This window comes from Grammomys surdaster, unplaced genomic scaffold (assembly GCF_004785775.1).
Source record: "Grammomys surdaster isolate TR1022 unplaced genomic scaffold, NIH_TR_1.0 126313, whole genome shotgun sequence".
Classification (NCBI taxonomy): Eukaryota; Metazoa; Chordata; class Mammalia; order Rodentia; family Muridae; genus Grammomys; species Grammomys surdaster.
The window spans coordinates 9,091,793-9,118,025 of record NW_021621113.1 but is presented as its reverse complement, the minus strand read 5'-3'; the positions used below and the strand labels follow the sequence as shown (position 1 = coordinate 9,118,025).

The window sequence follows — 26,233 nt, the reverse complement described above, 5'->3', positions numbered from 1 at the left end:
TTCCCAGAAGAGGAAACTGAGGTACAAAGGAGAGTAGAATAGCTGGTCTACGAATGTAAACAGACTAAGAGGGAAGCCATAGTAGTCTTCTTAATCTTCCCACTCTGGCTATCTTCCCTAGAGCCTCCTGAGTTTCCTCCTACCGCTAATCCTTCCACCCCAAAGCCCAGGCTTCCTTTACTGGCCCAAGTCTGGGGTGAGCAAGGAGCCTAGGCTTAGACAATCAGTCTACCTGAAATACCATGCAGTTTGGGGTTCTTAACTAGAGGAGTGTCCTGTGATTTGGGGTTAGGTTTTGCTGGCGACCTTGGGGGAGCCGAGGGAGGTGGCGCAGCTTGGCAGGTGACATGTTCGAGGCATCTTTTGACATCACCTCCAGGCCTGTCTCACTCCTCAACCCTCCTTACTGCAGCACCCCCACCCCCGCCCCTTGCCACCATGTTCTTCCCCCAGGCAATCCATCATCTTTCAGACAAGGAAACCACGGGGCTCTCACGGTTGTAATAGCACCACAATCTCTCTCACAGTTACCAGGTAACTATAGCAGGATGCCTAACACTCCTTGGCTGCTCAAGGCTGTCACTCATTCCAGGTCTGAAACCTCTCTTTTGGGCCCCAGCATTGCCAACTTTCCTGGAATGTCCTGGCAATGCAGGTCCTGGTGCAACAGATTGCCAGAACCTATGTAGGAGAAGAAAAGGACCCCGGGGCAAGTCAGCATGGAGGGCCTCATTCACCGGGTCCCTGGTCTTCTCCCTTTCAGTCCACGCCCTCCAGAATTGGCACAGGCGCCAGCCACCAGCCTGAGGCAAAGATCACTAGGTAGATCAAACATTAACTTTCCACCTGGCTCTAATTCTGTGCTACTGGGACTGAGGGCTCAGGGACCCTCGAGCGTCCATGGCTGTGAACCCCCACCTCCCGCCACAGTTCTCCTCCGTGCACCTCCCCCGCTGGGCCAGCCCAGGCCCCATCTTTTCCTTCCCCCGCCCGGCACCTGTTCACCTCTGCCCGCCAAGGCCCCATCCAACGGCCAAGGAAAAAGTTGCAAACAGAACGAACTCCTGGCACGCCAGCTACAGCCCTGCGCTTGGGTCTCTGTAGGTCCACTCCCTGGGGTGTCTAAACGCGGCTCGGCGCCCCCTTCTCAGTCCGAGGTTCTCCGATCTTTTTCGAAGTCACCCAAAATATGTCCCTCCAGTTCTCTCTGCGCCTGCAGCTCTCCGGGCCTTGTGCACACCCTGAGCCCCGGGACTCCTAAATGTCCTCCCCCGGGTTTGTGTCTCTCCTTGCGCTTTCTCTGCTCGGCGCAGGCTGCCCAGGAGCGCACCCTACCCATCCACACTGACTTGCAGCAGCCGCGAGCCTTGGGGGACCCTGTACGATGCCCTCCAGACCTGGACACGCACACGCCCACCCTAAGTGACCAGCAAGTAGCTAGGGGACTCCCCTGCCTGGCAGTCCCGTGTCCTGCGCGCTCCCTTCGGGCACAGGGCCGGCACGCCCACCAAGCCCGTGGCTGGCCCAGTCGCGCCTCCGTGGCCCGGGGGCTGCGTTGCAAACTCTGCAGCCTCACCGTCTTCTTCCGGGCCACCATCTTCTCCAGCTTTTTGGCGATTCTCAGCAGCTCCTCTTCCAGGCCCATGTTGGTCCACGACGTCCGGCGGAGTTAGGGGCGCAGGGCAGCAGCGGGCGCCAAAGCGCGAGCGGCACGGGCCGCAAACACACCGGACACTCGAGCCTGGAGGGGGCGGGGCGCGCCCCTCCCAGCGCTGGGGGAGGGGTGGCAGGCACTAAATATAGACTTCAAGGACTGCCCGGGCAAAGATTGTCTGAGCCTGGCGGGTCGTGCCTCGGGGGACGGGGGGTGGGGGGGAGGACCAGTCTGGGAGAAGGGGCTCTTCTCTTTCTACTCTCCGAGGGGTGCCCCAGACTACAGGGAGATTTGAGCATGAGAGTTCTCCGAGGGGTGTCAGCGCCTCTGTGGGAAGTTCAGAGCTGCTGGGTCTCAGCATCACTTTGCTCCCAGACGGAGGATTTAGCTTCGTTGGCTATGCCCAAGCCGGAAAAGTTGGTGAATTCATCATATCTTAGTCCAGATTTGGTCAGCTGTGCCCTAACTTAGGTAGGCTCCTTGGTGCGCCCAAGGCCTGTGGTGTGCATGCACTAGGGAGGTATGCTCAGAGCCGTTTGCCCGCCAGTCTTTTTTTTTTCTGACAAGCTCTCAAAGGTACCAATCTGGGTACCGCGCTCTGAAAGACTAAACTTTGGGTGATTCTTAGGGCGGTGCATAGGAGGTGGGGTTGGAAGAGTAACTTTGGGAGGAGGGAGTAACTGTGCCTCCCACTCGGCTATGCATACAACTGCTCTCGGGTGAAAAATCTTCCAAGAATTCTCTGCAGACCTAGTTCCCCTCCTGACAGGAAATGATCTTTCTGCGAGGGTCTCTGATCTGCGGGGGGGGGGGGCAGAAGAGGGCGCACGGTGTGAGAGGGTTGAGGAACTGTGAAATCTCCCAGCTTTCTGTGATAGCCTCAGAAAACCCAGTCTGGAGCCTGTTATGGACACCTGTCTCCCAACTGCTGCCGTGTGATGACGGTCAAGGATTCTTTTTTTCTTTTTTTTTTATTCGACAAACAGTATCTAATCAACTAGCATAAAGATCTCACGGGCAGCAGGCTGGGCAAAATAACCATTAAAGAGGACTGTATTCATCACAGCTGGGGTGGGGAGAGGAGGGAGAGAGGGCAAGTGTAAGGCCCAGCTGGGGGCTCACCCCCCTCCCAAGAAATGAAATTTATTGCCGCAAGAGGAAGTTTGGAGGTGGGGGGAAGAGGTCTGTGTAATCGACAAGGCAGCAAGCGGTTATTCTATTTACTGAGCAACTACTGTGTTCTAGGTATTCCTAACATCCAGAAGGGAGGAGATTGCTCTCCTGGAGCACTCCCTGCACAAAGCTTGGAAACAGGAGGGTCCCTGACATGTCAGCGGGGGAGGAACTGAAAAGTCTGTGGCTAGGGATGTGGAAGGGATGGGCAGGGCCTTAGCACTGTGTTGTCAAGGCCAAGTTTTTCTTCAGTGGAGCTTCTGGGAGGCCCTCTTGGCCAAAAGAAGCTTGAAGGACCCTAAGAAAACGTATCCGACCTTATTATGCAAATAGGAGACTGAATCTCAGGACGTGGGACGCTGTCTTTGGAGCACTCCAATACTCCTGGAATGTAGCCAGCACTGCTGGTATCCTTTATATCTCCTCTGCTCACCTGTCCAAGGGAGAGGTCCCCTGCACACAATGACACACAGTTGTCATATCTTCCTGTGAGCTTTGGGGACAGACAGGGAACTGATACCCCAAGAAGGGCAGGCCTCCTATTCTTTACTCTCAAAGGGACAGCTCAAAGGTATTTGCTAACTCACTATGCTCCTGCCTCAGCCCCCCAGTGCTGGAATTACAGATGTGTGTCGCTGTGCCAGCATCCTTTATGCTTTTGTGTGTGTGAGAGTGCACACGGCAGCCAGAGGCTGGTGGTGTTCTCAATTGCTAGCCTCCTTATTTTTTTGAGATAGGGTCTCTCACTGGACCTGGAGCTGCTCGGCCAGCCTCTGGGCTCCTCCAGTCTCTGCTTCCACAGAGCCAGGAGTGTGGAGAACACTGCATGCCTAGCTTTTTGCATGAGCCCTGCAGAACTCACATCCTCAAGCTTGTTGGGCAAGCACTTTCCCGACAGCCTTCTTCCATGTCCTTCACTGCTGACTGACCCGTTTCCTTTCTCCCCTTGTTATGCATCCAGGGCTCACCTCACAAACTCCTTACCCAACCCATCTTCTTAGGGCAATCAAGAGGAGGGTGTGGTCAGGACCCTGGGAGAGTCAAGCATCAGGTGCTCAGGTCCTAGTCCAGTATGCTTTCCTGCACACCAGGGGTTCTGAGCCTTGCTGCTGACATTTCGGATTGGCTAACCCATTGCTGTGGAGATGACCCTTGGCATGTGGGTATGTTTTCAGTGTGTTTTCTTCTGTTCCTGGTGTGGCAATGTGAAGGGGTGACTGAGCCTTTAAGGAGCAGAACCTGGCAGAAGGCAATCGTGTGAGGGGCTCTGCCTTTAGGGTGTGAGTTCTGACAAATGAGGTGCTAGCCATAAAGCAAACTGAGATCACTGCACATAAGTGCTTCCTTTCTCCTTCTCTGTGATGTTGTGACAGTCAAGGCCCTTTTACAGAGCATTCACAACATGCTGTCTGGACTTTCCAATCACAAGAACCCTAAGCCAAATACAACTCTTTACTGTAGAAAGCACCCAGCCTCCATCGTTCCGTTACCACACAAAACAGACTGAGATGCTGTAGTGGAGGATACTCAGCACCCCCCGGACCTCAGGGATGCCCCTCCAGCAGCAACACTTTGCCTTACCAAATGTCTCCTGGGGCAAAACTCCCTGTTGTGCTCTGACCCCTATTCTTTACCAACATGGCCATCACCAGGGCCAGGTAAAGAATCCTAAGTCCCAAGAGTCTCCCAGGGGGATTCGTCCCTCCCCCCCAAGAATCCTTTATTAGAGATAAGTAAAACAGTAAGTCTGAGATGAACACAAGCTGACCTGGGGCTCAGAAACAATCCTGCTGCTTTAGGACCTAGGAACACAGCAGCATCCAGGGCAAGCAGTTCAACTCCCAGCAGCACTGCTGGCTATTCACTGGGTGCCCTCTGGCCTCCCCTGTGCAGCTTGGCCCACCCCTGCAGGACCCCCCACCAAGCAGGTGTCAAGCAGAGCTGTCCGTGGTTGCCGAAGGTCTGGCTTTGTAATTGGGGCCGAGCAATGGTGTGATTCCTGGCCCTAGAAAGCAGACTCCTGGAGTTTCTCTTATCTTCCCAATGCCTTTCTCCTTTCCTGGTCCCTCACTTCCCCCAGGCTTCTGATTTCATCAAGAAGAAAGTGAGAGATATGGGATCAGTCAACCCCGACCATCCCTTTCCTTTCTGTTGATCAAGGCAGGTGAGTCACAGTCTACTTCCAGGCTGGGAACACAGACCCCAGGGAGGGGAAGACTACCCTCTAACAGAGCCATTCAGAGTACTTCAGCCTGGGCATCACAGGCCTTGGCCACCTGCGAACTGGGCTGTAACAACTGCAATGACGAGACAGAGCAGCTGATGTCAGTCTGGGCCCTGAGCTCAGCGCCATCCCTCTGCCATCTGGGTCTGCTCGTCCCAAGTCAGTCCTTGAGCCCAGCTTCCCAGTGAGGAAGCACACCTGCAGGATCTGTATCTTATTCATATGGCATCTGTAGTACCTAGGAAAGGTCTGGACATAAAGCTAGACTTCAGAAAGAAAATCACCAGATTGATAAATGGCCATGAGACAGTGTCTGCATGTGAATGATGGCGAACGGGTCCCGCCCTTGTAGAGAGAAACACAATCCTGGTACAGTAGGTTGTGTCACTTAACCCGATCCAGACATTGTCAGATCTAACTCCTGGGCTGTCTGGCCCAGGACATCAGTCCCGACACAGAAGGGCCAGTGTCCTTGGCAGGGTCATGGTTCCCATAAGGAAGACGAGCTCCCAGATCTGTGGTCTCAAGTCCCAGCTCTGAATGTTGGGGTCCAGTGTGAGCCATGCAGAGGGGTCAGCAAGGAGCTAGTCATGCAAGAGTTGCAGGGTATTTGCCGGGAGGACCCCAATCTTTGAGCCATCTCCTTCTATGAGGCCAACCTGGGAAAGGAAGGATGAAGCTGATGGTTAAGGCTCCTTTTGTGGCTTCTCTGGGAAACAGCTACAGTCAGGCTCAGCTTCACACAGTCCTGGGCTAAGCAGGAAGCTGGCACCAAGCTTAACAGTGGCCACCTCAGCCCATAGTGTTGTCACCACGGAAAGGGGTCTCCTTCCCCTTTCTGCCTGCTCTTGACAACTCTACAGCCCAGGCACCCAGACTTCAAAGCATACACAAGTGCTCCTACCGGAATGTTCCTCCTACACAGAGGCTGCCGGGCAGAGGGACCATCTTCCAGACTCCGGCCTCCCCGTCTGTAGGATCGAGTGCTCTCTGAGCTGGAAGACAAAGATGACCAATTGTCACCCTGCGGCCAGAAGCCCCTCAGAGGGACCCAGGTCGACAAACAAGGCTGGGGATAGTGGTGAAGAGGAGTCAGAATCCACCAGGCCCCTAGGCTGGGTCCTCACAGGCCCTGGTGGTCTGGAACTGACCTCTCCCCAGAGGACTATGGGGATGTTCTCAAGTTCAATTCTCCTCAAACTCAAGTCTAGACAACAAGGGTTTGCAGAGAAGAGAGGCAGTTGGATCTTGGATTACAGTTGGGGACAAGTGGAGATTTCACAGAGCCCTTAAGAAGGATCCATGCAGGGGGAACTAAGCCCTTTCTCCTCCCACTAACCTCAGCAGCCCAAGCCCCAGGCTTCCCCTTGGCTTTCCCAGCCAGCCTTGAAACCAGGTAGATGGTAGAGGAAAAGGTAAGCCATCCTCCACTCAGCTCCAGCCTACAGCTTGGCTCCTAGAGTGAGACTATGACCCAGGCTTCAGACAGGTTCAAGTGGGGAAGCCAACGAATGCGTGGAGGGTCAGGGGACACGCTGGATGGCACAGCCAAGCCCTTACCAACCTGAACTTGACAGGGAAATACACCTCAGCAGGGGTGGTTCCAGATGCCAGGCCAGGTCGGGAAGTGCTGGGTGGCTCCTGGAGGCCTTCTTCAGGGCTAGACGGGGCCTGGCTCAACCCTCCAGGTTCCACAGAGCTGGTGAGGCTGGAGGAGGAAGATGCTGGGCTGCTCCGGTTCTCAGGGGCCTCAGGAGACTCTGATCTCAGGCTAGGAATGTCAGAACGATCTAGAACCACAAGTGACAATGTTTTCTTTTAGTTGTGCCCCTTCCTCCCTGTAGTACAAAGGTAGAGTTGCTGGGCTGGTGGTAGACGGCTCAGGAGTTAACAGCACTAGTTGCTCTTCCAGAAGTCCTGAGTTCAATTCCCAGCAATCACATGGTAGTTCATGACCATCTGTAAAGGGATCTGATGCCCTCTTCTGGCGTGCAGGTGTACATGCAGACAGAACACTCACATTAAAAAAAGAAAAAAGTACATAAATAACTTTTTTAAAAAGAAAGGAAAAAAGGAAGGAAGGGAGGGAGGGAGGGAAGGAGGGAGAGAGGGAAGGAGGAAGAAGAAACACTTTCCTCTTCGCTCACTGTCAAAGCTGACTTTGGTCTCTAGGGTCCATCTTTGTCCTTCCCCAACGTCCCCAGTACTGTCGCTCAGTGATCGCCCACATCAGCCATGATGGCTCATGCTGTTTCTATTCAGCCTTTCCCCTTGGCCTGGGCCTTCCTGCCCATCCCTCAAGCTCCACTTTGGCACCAGCTCCTTCAGGGAGCCCTCCTAACCCACTGCCAGCTCCAACCCCAAAACAAGCTCCACCCATCCAACACGGAGTCCAAGAGCACAGCCAGGCTCTGCTCAGAGCTGGAGAGAGAGCAGTCTGCGGAGGTCCAAACCTGGACCCGCTGGGATGGACTAGCAGTCTCCAGTGTGCAGAGCCTCGCGTTATGACTGACTGCTTCCTGGCGGTTATCTCCTCACTAGACTGATGCAGGGCATGCTCTACACATGCTTGTCTTTTTGTTGAAGTGCGGCACTGAAGGATCTGAGCAAGACCAACCTGGGTTGTGATCTCACAACAGAAGCTTAAACTCACTCGAGATCTCCATTTCCTGAAGGAGAGGGTGGCAACCCTAAGAGAACTTTGATGGCAGGATGGGCTTGCCACCCTTCACTCTGCTGTTTTCAGGGTCTCAAGGAGCCCAAGCTCCTTGAAGTCCTGACCCTCCAACCTCCACCTGCTGAGAGCTGAGATAGCAGGTACCAGCCACCACCCTCAGCTCTGTCATGTACACACGGCTCAGTGCCTCACACAGCAGTCTCTCAGTAAATGGCTGGATCACAGTACTTTGGGGCAGCCAACTATACCTCCACTGGAATGTCCGGCTTGCCCGAGGAGTATGGTCCGAGAAGAGTTTTTGATGGGCAGGGGCGGGGGACTATCCTCGCTTTGGCTCTGAGAGGTGGCTGCTCCTGGGTTGGCAACAGTCTCATAGGTCTTGTTGCTGATGTCCAGCCTCCCACTGCCACAGCAGGCCTGTGCTGGGGGCTTCACAGGGCAGTGCTGAGGAGACAAGGCCATCTTGGTTTCACAGCTCAGCTTTCCTCTTCCCACAGCAGGCCCAATATGGCTCTTGTCTGGTGCAATCGATAGGGGAAAGAGCTAATCCTACCTTTTCTTCCTCCTCCTCCTCCTCACTGTCAAAACCGTGCTCCATGGAATGTCCCCAGTGGTAGTCCATATGGAGAGGGAAAGCGAGCGTCCCTGCTTGTGCCTGCTCCAGCTGCCAAAAACAAAGGCTGGCCACGTCAGAGGGCCGACAGGCTGAGGAAGGGTTAGAGGCCAGCCTCTACGCTCAGACTCACCAGCTCCTCACATTCCTTGTGCTGTCTGATCCTGGCTATGTCCAGGGCTGTCTCTCCAGCATCATTTACTGTGAAAGGAAATCCAGGGACCATGGTCAGAATCAAGGGGACATTGCAGCTTAGAGTTTAGTAGGGGCCCCGGGATCAGAGTGTCTGAGTATGAAAACTGGTTCTACTTCCTGTGAAGTCATAGGTGATCTACTTAGTCCCGCTGGGTCTTAACTGTCTATCTATTAAATGAACGTGATACGTGAGACTATCTGTTCAGGCTGTGTAAGCAGGTAACAGTCACATCACTAGAACCCAGATTCAGCTAGGATTTGCTTTGCTCAGTCTACACACCTTTGGGCAGGCTCACCAGTTCTGTGAAACTCTCATTTTATACATGGCAGAGCTAAGACTCTAGAATGACAACCCCCACCCCTGAGGAAGGCAGAAGCCAGCAGGGAGGGTATCCCTGCAAAGGGTGTGCTTGCTATCGATGCTCTGGTCTGTGAAGGCAGAAGGCCCCATACGCAGTGGTCAGAAAGGAGTCTGCGGGAGGCCTAGAGCCGCACCTGCCCCCACGGGAGCTCTCCCTTTCAGCAGCAGCTTGAGACAGTCCAGCTGGCCGTGGAGCGCAGCGCAGTGCAGGGCGGTGTTTCCATCTGAAGCCTTGGCATCCAAGTGGCCACTAGGAAGAGGGGGTTGCAGGGAGGTTCCGGGAGAGAAACAGGCAGGCAGAGGGGGGCGGGGCAAAGTCCCAGGGAAAGAGGGGGGAGGTGTACAAGGAGGGAGTTGGGAGCAGCAAGGCTGCTGATGGCAGACAGGCTCTCACCCATTCTGGATGAGGAAGTCCACTATCGGCAGAGAAGCCTGGCTGGCAACTCTGATGGCCAAGTGCAGGGCGAGCTCTCCAGGTGCCTGGACACACACACACACACACACACATGGCTGAGTTTCCCCTGTCACCTGTCCTCTTGAACCCTTGTTGCCCCAATATCTCTGAATATGATGTCATCAGAAACCCCAAGGGATGAGATGTCTGGACAGACCCTCACATTAGGGAAGCCTGGGAAGGTCCAGGCTGTCCTTTATGGCTTCCTTCAGTAGTTCTCAAATCTTAATCTGCCCGGGGTTCCCCTTTTCTCCCACTTCCTCACTGAGGTCTCTCTGGCCTCCTGTTCTCCAGCATACTGTGCTGCCTACCTTACCCAAGCGCTCACTCAAGTGCTGTGCCCCCACTGCCCACTGGGTGGCCCGTGAAGGTTTCAGTTGTACAATTCAGAAACATCTCTCCTGCAGTGCAGGGGACAATGCAGGGCCTCACAGGCAAGCTCACAGTCCTTCATCACCGAGCTACACCCCCAGCCAGTGACATCCAGTTGTTTTGTTTTTAAAAGATTGCCTTCTTTTTTTCCCCCAATTTTACATGCATGGTTTTGTCTGTATGTCTGTGTGCCACATGCATACAGTGCTCACAGAGGCCAGAGAAGACATTGGGTCCCCTGGAACTGGAGTTACTGACAATTGTAAGCCTCCATATGAAGACTGGGAACTGAATGTCAGTCCTCTGGAAGAGCAGCCAGTGCTTTTAACCACTGAAGCCTCTCTCCAGTCTCATACACCCAGTTTTAAATGTCCACTCAGTCCCAGGAATCCTGCTGATGAAATCTTTCCTCCCTCATGAACTTATCACCAAAATGCAGTGGCTTTCATTACTCTGATCAGACCTGGTCTTCCTTACTCCCAAGGCTAATGCTAACCCATTTTATAAACGAGGAAATAGGACTCCTCAGAGGCCCTGGGAGGGGCTCTCACCTGTCCATCAGGCCCTGGCAGCAGCTGTCCGAAGTCCTGCCCATTGGCAAAGGCCTCCAGAACTGACAGGAGGTCCCGGCTGCAGATGGCTGTCCGTAGCTTCTGGGGCTCAGGTGTGGAACGGCGTGCAAACTTGTGTTCTACATACTTGGCTACAATGTAGTTTCTGCGGCTGCTCCTACCAAGGTAATAGACAATCATGGGACCCCAGAAATTTTTCAGCATAGTAACTTCTGGAACCACCCTCCAGGTGAGTCTGGTGTGCTGAAAACTTCCGGGTCAGAGGGTTCCCTTCTTCCCAGCCTTCTGACCCCAGATCCTTCTCAGACCCTGGAACCTGGGGAGCTAGCAAGCCCCGCCTTCTAAAACCATTCTTACATGTCACTCTCAGGAGAGGGTTTAGGGCAGCCATGGGAGGGCAGGTGGGCTTCCATGACTTCATTGAAGTGGGAGTTTCCGATGTTCAAAGCCAGCTGGAGGCACAGTACAGCAGGAGCGGAAGTTGGCGGGTAAAATCACGTGTTAGGACATAGTTCCTGGCAAGGTTCACCCTTCAAAGTCCCTCCCTACAGTTCCCTAAGCCCCGCCTCCACGCTCCTGACCCGGCTCTCACCAGCAGCTCCGAGGGGCCCAAGAGGTCCAAGGTGAGCGACTGTATGCGGGAGAAGCGCACGCCCAGCTCCCGGTGGACACCCGAGCACTGGATGCAGGTGAGCACGCCCAGGTTGGTGCTGAGCCATGTGGGATCTGCAGAGGAGCGCGGTTGGAGCCTACATCCCAGGGCCCCTTCTCCAGGCCTCCCACCAAAGCTCCCCTACCGCTGACCTGGTGCCCCACAGTCGCAGCAATGGCCATTCCCTGGTCTGCTCTTCACCTCAGCGACGAGCATGTTGGTTAGGTCGTGGGGCTCTGTCTCCAATCTGGTGCCCCACGACCACTGGCCGCCCCTGGGCTCCCCGTGAAAGGCGCTACTCAGTGCTTCGTCCTTGCTGTTCTGTAGCACAGACACCCATCTGTGCAGATGGGATGGCAGGTTGGGGACAGGAGACTGGGTGTGGACCAGGAGTTCCCCGCCCCCCGTGCACTGCCTCCCCGCCCCCACCGCTGGCCCAGAGCAGGTACTCACGCCTCACACTCTTGCTCGTCCTCTGCATGGAAGTGGTATGTACGATTGTCTGTGGAGGAGAGAAAAGGGCATCAAGCCCACAGATATAGCAGGCCTTCCCCAGGACAAACATCAGGTGCCCTGAGGTCAGGCCCTCCTAAGTGAGTGTTACCACCTCCATACGTCATCTTGTCAACGTAGGACCCCGACAAGGCTCTCTGTATGATCCAGGCTCAGTGCACAGCACACCTCCCAGCTCAAGCACAGCGTGGCCCTCACCTCCAGCCCCACCACACTCTAGTCTCCTTGGCTCCTTCCTCTCTCCCTTCTCCTAGCCCTACCAGCTCCCAAGCTGTTGTGTCTACGGATCTAACCATACTGCACCCTGCTTCCAGACACCCTAGGGTCCCTACTATCAGGGAACAAGGTCCAGACCTTAAAGAGGCAGTCCCAGGCCTTGCCTCTCACTGCTCCTGTGTGAAGTCCCTTGGAAGACTGCCGTGGGGAGTCTGTTCCGCTTCCATGCCTTTTGCCCTGCTATCCCCCTCCCAAAGCCCCCCTCCTCCTAAATGCTACAATCAGTATCTGCATCTGTCAAGGCTAAACACAAATGCTGTCCTCCAACAGCTCTGAATTCCCTATAGCAGCTCAGGATCTGTATGCACGCCTCCCTCCTCTGAAGGGCCACCCTGCAAGAGCCCTGGGTCCCTGGCTCACTCCTTCTACGAGGCTTCCCTGTCTGGAATGATGGCTCAGCGGTTAAGAACAGTGGCTGCTCTTCCAGAAGATGTAGATTCAATTCCCTAGCACCCACACGGCAGCTCACTGCTTTCTATAACCCCAGTTCTAGGGGATCCAACACACACATAGGCAGTCAAAATACCAATACACATAAAATAAAAGTAAATCATTAAGAGGGTTCCCGGAAGACAAGAGCCTTTTTTAAAAAACCGAGACAAGGTCTCTGGTGACCAGGCTGGCCTAAACTCCCCATGAAGCTGAGGATTACCTTGAACTTCTGATAGCCCTCCCAGGATTACAGAGGTCACTGTGCCTCCTTAGATGGTCCCCAGCACTGAACCCAGAGCCTTATGCAAGCTAGGCAGTGTTAACTCTTCTGGCCCAAGAGGCCAGCTCTTTCCTAGCCATCACTCACTTCCCTAAAGCTTGGCGTTAAAGCTCCCTACCCTCAGATCCACAAAAACAGTTAAACCTGTTTCAAGAGCCAGATAAGCCAGACCCGTTCAAATGTGCTCTACATGACTGCCACGCTTGATCTATACGGGAGGTAGATGTGTTTTCATGTTCAGTAGGATGAGAGGTGAAACTCTATAAAGTGCTAAGCCCTTGGAGCCCTGGGCCTGCAAGCTACATAGCAGGACTTCATATAGAGCCAGGGCTGTAGCCCCTCAGGAGAAGCAGTGTGGGGCTGGCGTGGACTACTCACGGGTCACCAGGTCGAAGCACCTTTTCTCCTCAGGGTTTGGCCTCACTTGGCACGTCAGCAAGGCCAGCTTCACTGGGGGCCTGTTGATCTGTGGAAGTTTGAGGGTAGAGGACCCCATGTTACTCTGGGCCTCGAGTCTTCTGTCTCCTTATCTATTGGGTAAGTATGAAAGACCCTTTCCTTTAATCCCAGCACTTGGGAGGCAGAGGCAGGTGAATTTCTGAGTTCGAGGCCAGCCTGGTCTACAGAGTGAGTTCCAGGACAGCCAGAACTACACAGAGAAACCCTGTCTCAAAAAAAAAAAAAGAAAAAAGAAAAACAAAAACAACAAAAAAAGAAAGACCCTTTCCTCCTGGGGAGGGGATGGGCATCCTAAGTTGAACCTTCGGATACCATCCTTCTCCTACCAGAGATGGCTAATACTCCGCTATCTAAGATTAGAGGCCTGTTCTAGAGGGAGGGCTTGGCATCTGTCTGCTCAGAACCCCGAAGAGATCTCACCATGCTGTGCGAGATGGTCAGGCAGCCATACTTCACTCCACACTTCCTCTTCTGCCAGACTCTTCGAATCCTAAAGCCCAGAAAGACAGAAAAACAGTGTCCAGTGGTTCACATCTAATCCCACTGCATCCGAGAACAAGAATGCAGGATACCTTCCCTCCCGTCCACCGTGCCTCGCCACTCCCTGCCCTCGAGAAGCTCCCAGGATGCTGGAACAAAGCCTCATGCTTTGGAATTCCTACTCTAAGGGTCCAGATGACTCTGGTACCCTAAGCGCTTCCAGCCTGATGGAAGAGACACAACCCACAACCTCACTGTGTGTGTGAGCCCAAGCATACAGATGGGGAGAGAGGGTGAACTGAGGGAGTCATATGAACATAACCCCATAGGCTCAGGCTTGAACACTTGGTCCACAGTTGGCACAACTGTTTGGGAAGGATTAGGAGGTGTGGCCTTGTTGGAGGAGATAGATGTATCACTGGGGGGTAAGCTTTGAGGTTTCAAAAGCCTGCACCATTCCTTGGTAGCTCTTTTTTTTTCTGCTCTGTGCTTGAGGGTGAGCTGTGAGCTGTCGTCTACCAAAGCCTGCTCGCCTACTGCCATGGTGTCTGCCATGATGGTCACAGACTCACCCTCTGGAACTGCAAACCCCCTCTAAACTCTTCCTTCCATAAGTTGCCTTGGTCATGGTGTGGCTTCCCAGCAATAGAAAAGTCACTAAGACAGTCAGTTTTCTATTTCTACCACATGGGTTCCAGAGATTGAACTCAGACTCAAGCACGTCAGCAAGCACCCTTACCCTCTAAGTGGTCTCACTGGGTCATTTTAAAAACAAAAAGTTAACACCAGGAAGCGAGGCAGAAATCGAGGTTTTCACATCTGGGGATACTCAGTATACTGTATAGAGGCCAAGGGTGAAGGTATATTTAGTGTTTGGTAAGTCTCAATTGCTGCTGACATTAAACTCACGGCAATCCCCTGCATCAGACTCCCAAATGCTGGCATTAAGGGCATGTGTCAGGAATGGCCTTGTTGCTGCAATTCTTGAAGAATAACCTCTAGTGACCTTTAGGAAAGAGTTACATGCCCAGTCGTCCTCTGATAACTGTATTCTAGCAGACTGTGCAAAATGGCCCATGGGACTGTAAGAAGAACCTTCATTCCTAGCTGTGTGTCTTTGGGCAAGTTGCCTAAGCTCTCTGTGTCACTCACCCATCACTTTTCTTGTACAGGAAGCCCACCTTCTCAGTCCCAAACTGCTTGTTGCCTTGGTGCTGGTGGATGCTGTAGCCGCCCCCTGAGTTCTTCCGGTTTGGGTGCTCCTGCCCCTCAGACATGCAAAGGAGACTTCAGGATGTCTGGGAGGGAAGAGCCCCGTGCTGCACTGCTCCTCAGGGGGACACGTGGGGGCTCTTCTCCTCCCTTGCCTCCCTCCATATGTCAGGGTGTGGTGGATGGGTCAGACCTCTCTTTTAGAATGATTCAGAGGCTGACCTCTCTGCTCTCCAGATGCAGCATCCCCCGGAGGGAGTCCCGGAGCTGGGTGAGCTTGTGCAGCTCCTCCTCCTGAGCTTGCCGAAGCTACGGGCAGAGGAGACGGTGCAGGGCAGAGCCTGACCCAGTGTGTGGGGCAGTGTCTCGCTCTGTGACAGAAGCCAGCTCTTCATACTCACAGCTCCCCAAAGGGATGGGGGAGGGGGAGTATTGACCCCACACTGAGGGACAGGCCAGACTTACCCCATGGACTGAGGCTGCCAGCTTGTCAATGAAGGGGGACAGGCTCTGAGCTGCCTTCCAGCCATCTTGGAAGAAGCTAAGAAAAAGTCAGAGGCCAAACAAGGGATCAGGGAGGGGAGGAAATGGGGATGCGGCAGAAGTTAGAGAAGGTTCCCACAGGGCACCCATGGCATGTAGCCTGAGGGTGAGGGCGGGCGTGCAGAGGTGAGACTCGCCAGGTTCGGCTCTCACTGGCTAGTTTCAAGAGCTTGGCAAGTGGGCCTCAGTTTTCCCATCTCTAAAACATGGATAAACGCTGCATCTGCTCACGGGTGCTAGGCCATTGGTGAGATCACCATACCCACCCTTAGTGCCTGAACCGTGCTGAGTGCTTTATAAAGTGGCATCTGTGTAAAACACTGTTGCCAACCAGGTCCAGACATACAGAGACCTGGAGAGTCGCAAATCCCAGGGGGGTGCTTTGTCTTGTTCCTCCAAAGTATTAAGGGTGGAGACAGCGGACTCACTTGTGCTGGGCGTGGAAGAACTTGATGAGGCTCTGCAGGAAGTCTGGGCCCTGCTTCACCTGACTCTCTCCAGCTTTGACAAGGTACTAGCAAGGGACAAGACAAAAGAATGTGTGACGTAAACTGGATCCTGGTTTTGTCCCCTGCCCCAGGGCTAAACCTCTTAGCCATGAATGAACCTTGGTTACATCCTACAGGCCAGCTGGCCAGCCCTAGGGCCTGCGACTGTTGCCTTGAGGGTTTGGAAGGAACAAACAGGAAACACACGCCACACATCCTCACTGGGGACTTACACCTCACCTCACACATGTGCAGCTGGAAGACTCGTCGCTCTCGCTGTGTGTCCTGGGACATCACTCCGTGGTGGCTTCCTCCTGGGAACCTGGCTCGATCCCTCTCCTTCTCCAGCTTGGCCCTAGGTCATAAGAGGAGACATTTGAAGACGCTTCGCCAGCCCTTCTGCGGCCCACCATCCTTACCATGGATCCGTATGTGCGGACAGAGCCCTCCCTGTGCCATCTATGTGCTAGCGCTGGCAACGACAGAGAGTGGGAAGGTCTGGGGAGTCCAGGGGGTCACAGAGGGGAAAGGTACAAATCACATCAAAACAGAGACAGGGGAGCAAAACAAAGAGTCCTGGCCTTGTCACAGCAGCTTAGCAAGCGATGCCTGTGCTGCCTGTGATTGGAAGCCAGAAGCATTAGCTTGGGGATAGCTAGGGCTGGGCAGGAGGGCTAGACCTTGGGATACCTTAGGTGGACAGCTCAGGGAGCTGTGCGGAGATGGACCGGGATGGGATATTGCTGAGGCTGGACCACAGGGGGCCTGGAGCCCACCAATTAAGCTTCTGGGCCTTTAAGGTAGAGCAAGGGTGTGAAGATTTCATGCCATAGGTATTAAGGGTCAGGTGGGACCGAGGGCAACTCATTCTGCTTAGCTAGAAGGGACTTAGAAAATGTGTGTGAGATAGATGACCACAGAGCCCTGGTTCTCAGGAGCCCACAGAGCTTCTCAGTCAAAGCTCGGAAAGCCTGTGGCACCCAGGCTGGGCTGCAGCTCTGGGGCAGAGGGTTAGCCTAGTACCCATGAATCTCTGTTTCAATCTCCACACCTCCCCTACTAAAGAATGAAAGAGCTAGGGCCTCCCCCCTGCACCCCAGCAGATCCCCAGGGGGAGGGTCTCTCCCCTGCACCCCAACAGATCCCCAGGGGTAGCTGCTTTTCCTCTTTGGGGCTGGTGGATCCACTTGTGGATTGTTTCCAGGAAGTCCACCTATGGTGGTCAAGAGTGTATTTGCCTCTTGGGAGGCAGAGGCAGTCGGATTTCTGAGTTCGAGGCCAGCCTGGTCTACAGAGTGAGTTCCAGGACAGCCAGGGCTACACAGAGAAACTCTGTCTTGGAAAAAAAAAAAAAGAGAGAGAGTGTATTTGCACATCTCAGACTGGGTGTGGGGATTCATGAGTCCCATGTACAGGAGACATTTGCTTAACAGTTCTGCCTCCCAGTGAATGTGAGCCCTGAGCAGGGCAGAGCACACAGATGGGGTGGGACTAATCCCTGCAGGCAATGAACTGCACAGCTCCTCCTCATTGAGCCTCACCCTTCAAATCTGTAAAATGGGAAAGCTTTCTGTACCCAGATGCTAGGCAAGTAAGAGACTGGGCAAGCAGAAGACAGAAACAAGAGAAGGGTGGAAGGATGAGACTCTGGGAGGTAAAGGCCGGCATCAGGATGCTGTGAGGAGGGACAGAGAACGCAAGGCATATCACACACCTGTTGTCCCCACCTCACTGAGCTGGGTGGAGTGCCCAGTCTCCTGCACACCTTGCCTACTGCTGTCCTCTCCATCCAACCAAACTGCCTGCACATTCTTCCCCTCTGTGCGGAGACTACCATGGTGCTGCCATTTTCTGTTCTGTTATTTATTGAGCCATTTCTCTTCTTGTTGTTCAAACCAGGAGGATACAATAAGGTAGGGACCCCGGTGCTGGGTTCATCTATCCATCCATCCACCAACCCGTCTGTCCGTCTGTCTATCTATCTATCTATCTATCTATCTATCTATCTATCTATCTATCTATCTATCATCTATGAATTGGGGGTGGCGGTAGCATCTTCTCCTGCCCAGGGAGTAAAACTGTAGAGTTCTCCACCAGGGAAGTTCTTCCTAAGCATTAACTGTGATTCTTCCTGCTTTACTCTTTCTCAGAGCCTGGGTCTTAAGTAGCCCAACCTGGCCTCGCTATGTATGAGATCGTCTTGACCTCCTGACCCTCCAGCAGCTTCCACCGCCCAAGCACTGAGATCATAGGTGTGCATCACACCAGGTCCTACACAGTGCCGGGGAGCAAGCCCAGGTCTTTGTGTGTGCCAGGCGATCACACTGCCAACTGAGCTACATCCTAAAGCTGACTATTATTTTTACACACTAAAGTGAGAAGCTCACGAGGCAGGACTCATTACTCCACTGCACAGATGAGAAGCCTAAGGCCTGTCCTAGCCACACAGTTCTGAAGTGGCCGAGGTGGGATCTGAACCCAGATCTATTTGATGCTAGCACCTATCTTAGCCTCCACCATCTGGGGACAGCCACACTGTCTTTGTTAGAATTTGTAGTCAGGGTGTTAAAGCTAAAACCCAGAAGAAATAAGTTGCTCAAGATCACAAGCCAGGGCTGGAGAGATGGCTCAGTTCTTAAGAGCATTGGCTGCTCTTCCAGAGGACCCAGGTTCAATTCTCCACCTCGACATGGACAGGCTCACAACCATGTCTGATTCTAGTTCCAGGGGATCCTGACGGTCTCCACAGGCACTGCTTGTACACAGTGCACACTCAACACAGGAACAAATACATATAAAATCAAAATAAATATTAAAAATGAAAAAAAAAACAAGCTGGTCAGAGGAAATGCTTGGGGCAGATAACACCCAACTCTGGGCTTCTGCCTCTCAGGACTTTTCTCAGGCCTGGCACAGAGGTGGGAAATGAATACTTGTTGAATTTTTCTGTTCTTTTTAAAGACTTATTTATTTATTGGTTTTTGGTTGTGTTTTTTTTGTTTGTTTGTTTGTTTTTGTTTTTGTTTTTTTTTTGGAGACAGGGTTTCTCTGTGTAGTCCTGGCTGTCCTGGAACTCACTCTGTAGACCAGGCTGGCCACAAACTCATATTTATTGTTTTTTTTGAAACAGGGATTCTCTGTGTAGTCCTGACTGTCCTGGAACTCACTCTGTAGACCAGGCTGACCTCCAATTCACAGATCTACCTGTCTCTGCCTCTTGAGTGCTGGGATCAAAGGCACTTGCTACTATGCCTTTGAAATCTTACAAAAACTTCTCTAGAAAAAAATTAGAGAAGGCAGACTTGCCTGGGAAGGTCTGTAGGGAAAGGTCGCTCCGTCCATTTTGGTAGACGTGTCAGTACAAGACGAAGGGAAAAGGAGAGTCACATGATTCCCTCAGCAACTCATCCAGATAAGGCTAGCCTGTCTCTCTGCTGCCCATTTTTGGATCTCTAAAATGAGCAGATGGCCACATAGCATCCCAGACAGGATAAGGCCCTGTGCTCTCAGCTAGAAGACGAGGAAGGCCCTGGACCTGGACAGGTGTGCATAGCTCTAGGAGACGGAAGGACGATAGATGCTGCAGCAGCTGCTCTTTGGAACCTGTCCCACAGAGGCCATTACGCAAGGGACAAATATTTAGTTCCCAGGATGCTTCCCCCATAACAGGAGATTAAGTAGATTGTAGAATGTGCATGTTGGCACACCCTGCCCCAGCTAACCACTGCTGTCTGAGAATATTATACTAATGCAGAAAGATGGGTCACAATTTTGGCTTCTGTTTTATTTTTTGAGACAGGGTCTCATAAATCCTAGACTAGCCTCAAACTCTGTGAGTAGGGTTCGGTAACCTTGAACTTCTCACCTTCCTGTCTTGTCTTCCTGAGTACTGGAATAACAGGTCTTTGCCACCACCACACCCAGTTATACTCCGCTGGGGATTGGACCCAGAGCTCTGAGTGCCATAGGCAAGCACTCTCTCTGCACACTGAGCTACACCCCCACTTTGTTTACTTGCTTTTGAGACAGGGTCTCATTATGGAGCCCTGGCTAACCTGAACTCACTATGTAGACCAGGCTGGCCTCAAACTCATAGAGATCCACCTGCTCTGCTCCCAGAGTGCTGGGATTAAAGGCATGAGCCACCAAGCCCAGCCCATTTTGAGGCAACGTCTCTCTATGTACCAGGCTAGCTTCAAACTTGCAATCCTCCTGCCTCACTTTCCCAAGTACGACCATTGTAGGTACACATAACTGTGTCTAGCTTCACATAATATTTCTTAATAAAAATAGCACACAACAATATGGTTATTTTGGTCTCAGTCTTGTTAACATATTTCATGGTGGAAAAATATTGTCTTCTTCATGGGGATTAAAGGCTTTTTTCTCCTATGCTTTGGTAGTTCCTCCCTACTTCACCTTGCTTTTCAGTTTTTATCTTTCTGAGATAGAGCCTCACATATCACAAGCTGGCTTCAAACTAGCCATGTTGCAGAGGCTAGCCCTGAAGTTGTTCTTCCTGCCCCCACGTCTTACACACTGCAGAAATTATAGGAGTGTATCGCCACCACACCTCAACCTTGTTTTGTTTTGTTTATGTGTGTGTGTGTGTGTGTGTTTTTAAGTGACTTCTGAGAATTGAACTTAGGTCCTCACGCTTGCAATGTGAACACGACGGAGACATCGCCTGGACCCCGCCTAACCTCTTTTTTTTTTTTTAAAAGTTATGAAATCATAGTGCTATGCATATTTGTAAAAGATAAAATAACATGTCTAACAGAGACAGTCCCCACAAAGTAACCCTAATATTCTCTTAAAGATGATTAAACTCCTGGAACCAAGTGACTCTTGCCTCAGCCTCCTGTGTATCTGGGACTATAGGTATGTAACACCATGCTGAGCAAACTCTCTCTCCCCGTCTCCTTTTTTTTTAACTTCACCATATTTTCTAGATTATATTTCTGCTTTAGCACAATGTAAGCAAAACTAATTTTTCTAAGGAATAATACAGATTCTGAAACTGGAACCTGAGGTAGCACAAGGAGTCTGCTTAGGGAGAGCTGGCCACTGGAGGCCAGACTTCTCTGTCCCTGGGACAGCATGAGGAAACCTGGGTACCTCCCCCCTCGTCTTCTATGTTTGCCACTATCATCTGCTGCCCAGCTGTATGGTCCTGAGCTAACTAACAACTCAGCCCCTTTGAGCTTCTGGACACTAACACTTCCTTCTCAGGGCTGAGTTATCTTGAGGATGCAGTATTCTCGTTCACATGGGCACCACAAGGCCAGAAGGTCACTGGGGGCAGCATCCCATGGTCCTTTCACTACAGCTCCCTTGGGTTGTCTTGCAGCGTGGCCTCCAGAACCCAGCTGGGCCTGACTATAGGCTCTGAAGAGCCAGACACCCTGAATGACACATCCCAAAGTCAGCCTCCTTCTTCAACGCAGACATGCTCTCCTGAAGTCTACCCTTCCAAGGTCACTTACACTTTGGTTTCGTAGTCTTTCCATGCCTTCTCCAGATGCTTTTTGGAATCCTGGAGTTGAGAAAAGAACGAGTTGGGGGCTGGAGAGATGGCTCAGTGGTTAAGAGCACTGACTGCACTTCCAGAGGTCCTGAGTTCAAATCCCAGCAACCACATGATGGCTCACAATCATCTGTAATGAGATCTGATGCCCTCTTCTGGTGTGTCTGAAGACAGCTACAGTGTATTCATATATAATAAATAAATAAATCTTTAAAAAAAGAAAAAAGAAAAGAACGAGTTGCCCAAAGGGAGGCACGGACCCTGGGATAACAGGACGCTCTGCTGCCTTTGGGAGAATCCCACTCTTGAGCTATGAGTGAGTGATATTGTCCAGAGCTGTTCTCCAGGGGACACTAACACACCTACCCAACTCCCTTCCCCAGGCTCAGCCCACCCGAGCTTCTCCCCAGAGTTGCCAAGAACCAGTCAAGTGTGGTGGGTTCTGGTCTGGACTGTAGCCAGCCTCTGGGCTCTGCTATGAGTCTTGTCATGGGCTGTGGAGGATGAAGGCAGGAAGCTGAAGGTCAAACACCACCCCGATTTTATCCTACCAATCTCTTCTGCCTGATTTGAGACCACCAGGAAATTGTATGAATTCAAAGAATAGTGGAGAAGTCTCCCAGAGGCCTTGCGGCAAACCAGTAAGATTCAGCTGACCCCTGATCTGGCTTGCCTGGGCTGGATGCCTGAGCCTTAGCTAGCCCAACTCTCCACACCCTTCTAGACAGCCTCAACTTCTGAGAAAAAAAAGTCACCGGTCTGGTCTGGGAGGTTCCCAGGATGGTGTCACTCAGATGAGGACAGTTCCTCCCCATGCTTTGTGGGGCAGAGTGCCAGGGAGGTGACTTTGCCACCTCCTTTCACAGGACCTCTCTGCATGGACCCAGGGCTGCTGGGTGCAGAAGAGCAGCAGCAGAACACTGAGGATCCTGGCCTGCACCCTGGACCTTCATGTACCAGCATTGTGAATCATGTACGGCTTTAGCCTACTGGTACAGGAGAGGATTCAGAACCACTGACTGTACACATGGCCTAGATGCCAGGCCCTCCAGCTGACCCAAAGGCAGTATCTCTCTGTAGTGACAGCCCCTCACTTGGCCTTTCCCCCCACCCAGCCCTGCATCCCCTGCACCCTCAGCAGGCCCTCTCCCACATGCACACTCACATGTCGCCCATCCCTTAGATGCCCCTTCATCAGACTGTCCAGTGGGAAGGAGACGATGTTGTTCAGGTTCTGAACCTACAAAAAGCAGAGGCCCCGCCCCAAGGGGATCAGGGTCCAGGGAAGTACCAGGAGGCAAAGGCGAGCCACAGGACTCTAAGAGGCAGGGAGAGGGAGAGACGAAGGGGCAGAGGGGGGCTGGGAGTAATGAACACAGTGCCCGCCCTGGACTGCTCCAGCCCTGCGTGGGGCTCTTCCTGCCCTGCTGCAGGACCCCTTTTGCTCCTGGGTGAAGCAGAGGAGGGCAGAAGGAAGGGAGGCTAGAAACAACACTGGGAAAGGGGGTGGGGTGGGAACACAACAGACTGATTCCAGCACTCAGAAGGCTGAGGCAGGAGTGTGACCAGTCTCAAAACAAGTGGTAAAGATGGGTCAGAACTGTACAGAAGTTTCAGGTCAGGGGTCAGAGATCAAGGGGCACAGCCGATTCTTCCTGGTCAGTTCTTAAGATGCTGGATTTGGGCTAGAGAGATGGCTCTGTGGTTAAGGACTCTGGGTATTCCCAGCACTCACATGGTAGATAAACATCACGTGTAATTCCAGTTCCAGGGGATCCAACACCCCCTTCTGGCCTCCGAGGGCACCAGGTAGACACACTCACAGTGCATATCCGTGCATACAAACACATACATGGAATAAAAATAAATATATCCTAAAAGATAACCAAGAGCTTGGATTTGCTATGAATCTGGAGGGAGCCTCACCAGGTTCTTGAAGAGAGCAGCCACCTCGCGGGTGAATACGGCCAAGTTCAGGAAGCCAGTGGACAGCTCATGGCTGTTCTGGGATAGGTGACTATTCCCCAAGGCCTCCACGGCCTCTCGGTAATGTTCCTCAGTCTCCACATGGCCTGCAGACAGGAAAGGCTCTCAGCGTTTGCTGCAGGCCTGGCTGGGCCCCAGGCCCCGGACCCCAGGCAGGCTCACTCACCAAGGCCAGAGCTGTGGATAGCTCGAACAGCCTTCTTGATTCTCTGTAAGATAGCCTGGTCTCCTTCCAGGACCTAGGGGCAAAGTGTCCAAGGTTCAGAGGGGCTATGCAAGAAGGCCTTGACTTCAGGATTTGACCCTACACACACACACACACACACACACACACACACACACACACAGAGAGAGAGAGAGAGAGAGAGAGAGAGGGAGAGAGAGAGAGAGAGAGAATGAGAGAGAGAGAGAGAGAGAGAGAGGGAGAGAGAGAGAGAGAGAGAGAGAGAGCGCACACAGAGTTTTGCTGTCTTCTGAGCTTGCTGGATTCTCCCTGCCAAATATAAGCTGACCACCATCTTCTGCCTGACCACACAGAAGCCACAAAATAACGAAGCTACTCCAGAAAGACCACAGACTTTCTACCAACCCAGTGCCAGCCAGAGCTACATAAACCTCGAGATTCAGAGATGTATGACACAGGGGGGTCACCACGCTAGAGTTGGAACTTCAGCTCAACCTAACCAAGGCTTCTTAACTGATGGCTCACAGAACTGAATGTGTGAGTGGCAAGTGATTTAGCAATTATAAAATGTTTCTGAAGATGTGATGACCCAAAATTAACTCAAAATCAAGCACATCATGAATCTGAGGTATTTCTTTCCTAAGATTTATGCATTTATTTTATATATGTGAGTACACTGTCGCTGTCTTCAGACACACCAGAAGAGGGCATCAGATCCCATTACAGATGGTTGTGAGCCACCAGGATCTCTGGAAGAGCAGTCAGTGCTCTTAACTACTGAGCCATCTCTCCAGCCCCCAAATCTGAGGTATTTCTAGCATCGTTCACCCACACTCTATGAAGCTAGGTCATTGCAGCCTTGGTTCTGAACACACAACATGAGCACCTTACATGGTGTCATTTCACCATACAGTATCAACAAACGCAGCCTGAAACACCCTGGTGCACACTTAAGACTTGCATCTCAGGAATTGCAGGGATGCTTACTGTACACACAAAGTTTTCTGCTCTTTCAGAAACACAATGGTTTGATTATAGGAAACAAAGGCTGAATGTTCTCCTATTATTCCTCAGCATGCACCAAATTAGTCCTCTCTGGGGCCTGGAGAGATGGCTCGGTACTTAAGAGCACACGATGCTCTTACACAGGACCCAAGTTCAACTCTCGGCATCCACACTAGAAGGCTCACAGTCAGCTGTCAGTCCAGCTCCACAGGACCTAATGCTCTCCTCTGGCTACACAGGTGCCCACACAATGTGGCCAATGCATACACATCCACATATTCATAAATAAAAATAAAACAAAATCTTGGGCCAGGCAGAGTGACACACACCTTTAATCCCAGCACTTGGGAGACAGAGGCAGGCAGATTTCTGAAATCGAGGCCAGCCCAGTCTACAAAGTGAGTTCCAGGACAGCCAGAGCTACACAGAGAAACCCTGTCTCAAAAAATAAAAAAAAAAATAAAAAAAAAAGAGAAAAATCAATTAAAAAAGTAAAAAAAGAAAAGTATTAAGGGGGGATTTCTGAGAGCAGCCTGGGGAGGGAAGGCGTTTGGGGAAAGGCAGAGGAGTTTCTAGGACCCTGTAACAACAGTGACAAATCAGGAGCTGAGGTTCTAGGCTCCAGCATCTGTCACAGTGCGTGCTCTGTGCCCAGCGGACTTCATGCCCCCAGCCACACACACAGGTAGGAGGGCATCACATGACCACTTTACAGATGAAGTGGAAGGAAAATGTCTAGATTATTCATTCACAAACAGAGGCTGAGTCAGAACTCAACCCAGGATGGGCTAAATCCAGGGTCTATAGTCTGCCCACATTAAGCAGATCCACAGAGTCAAGAACGCAGCTTTGATTTGTGGCCTCAAATCATCTCCACTTCAACCCCAACTCCAACATCTGCATAGATTCTCTCACTGTCTCCTAGAAAGTAGGCGAGGAAGCAGGAAGGAAAGAGGGAACCTCTCTAAAGAAACCAAAGTGGGTAGCAGTCCTCGATCCTCAATTCCTAACGCCCTCGAGCCTGTTCTGCAGAAAAGAGAATAGAAGTGGTCTGGATGACCCTGGAGAAGATTCCAGAACAGGGAGGTGGAAGTCAGGGAGACACAGATTTTACTCCAAACAGGATGTTCCCAAGTGAGGAAGAATTTCTTCCCAAGGGCAAGAGCTCTCTACAACTGTACATAGGGACTTCAGTGCTACAGAGACTGAGGCCCTGGATTCTAGATCAGGGCAGACAGGCAAAGGCTGGCAAAATGGCCTAGCAGGTAAAAAGGCTTGTGTACAGGTCTGATGAACTGAGTTAGATCCCTGGATTCTGCAAGGTGGCAAGGGAAAACTGAGTCCCTGGAGCTGACCTCTGACCTCTACACTTGCGCTTTGATGTGTACACTCTAAAAGATGCACACACATACTCGAAGATACACTGAAACAAACAGACAGATAAATAAATACATGAAATTTAAGGACTGGTGGCCACCTAGATTTCTCTTAACACTAAGAGCCAGTGCCTCTACACAAAAACCTACACAGGAACTGGAGGAAGATGCATGAAACCCCCAGCACAAAAGAGATGTTTGAACTTGGAAGCCCAGTGGAGTCCTACAGGCAGCCCTGCCCGTCCAGCCCAAGAAAAGGGCTGAATTCCAACTACTGGCATTGTCCTTTGTGCTCCTCCCCCACCACACACACACTCACACGCACACTCACACGCACACGCACACGCACACGCACACGCATACACACTTCACCACTCTGGCTCCTGGTCTGTGCTTTCTGCCTGTGTAAAAGACCACAGATGGCAGCACCAAGCCAGGCCCAGATGCCCTGCCTAGAAAGGTCTTCTGCCTGCACCTCTTCTTGGGTCAGGATGCATCAATAGTACCCATTCTTCATCCCTGTGG

At 52.1% G+C, this 26,233-nt stretch overlaps 2 protein-coding genes across 4 annotated transcripts in view; both read right to left on the bottom strand.

Moving 5' to 3' along the window:
- The window catches only part of Tcea3 (transcription elongation factor A3), a 31,582-nt gene extending 29,845 nt beyond the window's left edge, over positions 1 to 1,737 (bottom strand). The window contains exon 1 of one of the 2 annotated variants that reach the window (XM_028759932.1): positions 1,577 to 1,737. In XM_028759932.1, the coding sequence (XP_028615765.1) occupies positions 1,577 to 1,645 (69 nt within the window). In that variant the 5' untranslated portion in view covers positions 1,646 to 1,737. The remainder of the gene's footprint in view (positions 1 to 1,576) is intronic. The other variant, XM_028759931.1, reaches the window with a different exon arrangement.
- A 2,771-nt stretch (positions 1,738 to 4,508) lies between these two features.
- The window catches only part of Asap3 (ArfGAP with SH3 domain, ankyrin repeat and PH domain 3), a 40,588-nt gene continuing 18,863 nt past the window's right edge, over positions 4,509 to 26,233 (bottom strand). The window contains exons 2-25 of one of the 2 annotated variants that reach the window (XM_028759694.1): positions 23,310 to 23,382; positions 23,084 to 23,229; positions 22,323 to 22,397; positions 21,117 to 21,166; positions 15,871 to 15,985; positions 15,571 to 15,656; positions 15,065 to 15,140; positions 14,822 to 14,908; positions 14,540 to 14,649; positions 13,328 to 13,397; positions 12,827 to 12,914; positions 11,401 to 11,449; positions 11,100 to 11,287; positions 10,888 to 11,021; positions 10,653 to 10,747; positions 10,275 to 10,452; positions 9,292 to 9,377; positions 9,032 to 9,147; positions 8,475 to 8,542; positions 8,282 to 8,392; positions 7,977 to 8,172; positions 6,616 to 6,841; positions 5,956 to 6,046; positions 4,509 to 5,710 (exon numbers count right to left, since the gene is read on the bottom strand). In XM_028759694.1, coding sequence (XP_028615527.1) covers positions 5,636 to 5,710; positions 5,956 to 6,046; positions 6,616 to 6,841; positions 7,977 to 8,172; positions 8,282 to 8,392; positions 8,475 to 8,542; positions 9,032 to 9,147; positions 9,292 to 9,377; positions 10,275 to 10,452; positions 10,653 to 10,747; positions 10,888 to 11,021; positions 11,100 to 11,287; positions 11,401 to 11,449; positions 12,827 to 12,914; positions 13,328 to 13,397; positions 14,540 to 14,649; positions 14,822 to 14,908; positions 15,065 to 15,140; positions 15,571 to 15,656; positions 15,871 to 15,985; positions 21,117 to 21,166; positions 22,323 to 22,397; positions 23,084 to 23,229; positions 23,310 to 23,382 — 2,589 coding nt within the window. In that variant the 3' untranslated portion in view covers positions 4,509 to 5,635. Of the gene's footprint in view, positions 5,711 to 5,955; positions 6,047 to 6,615; positions 6,842 to 7,976; positions 8,173 to 8,281; positions 8,393 to 8,474; positions 8,543 to 9,031; positions 9,148 to 9,291; positions 9,378 to 10,274; positions 10,453 to 10,652; positions 10,748 to 10,887; positions 11,022 to 11,099; positions 11,288 to 11,400; positions 11,450 to 12,826; positions 12,915 to 13,327; positions 13,398 to 14,539; positions 14,686 to 14,821; positions 14,910 to 15,064; positions 15,141 to 15,570; positions 15,657 to 15,870; positions 15,986 to 21,116; positions 21,167 to 22,322; positions 22,398 to 23,083; positions 23,230 to 23,309; positions 23,383 to 26,233 lie in introns of those variants that run through there. The other variant, XM_028759695.1, reaches the window with a different exon arrangement.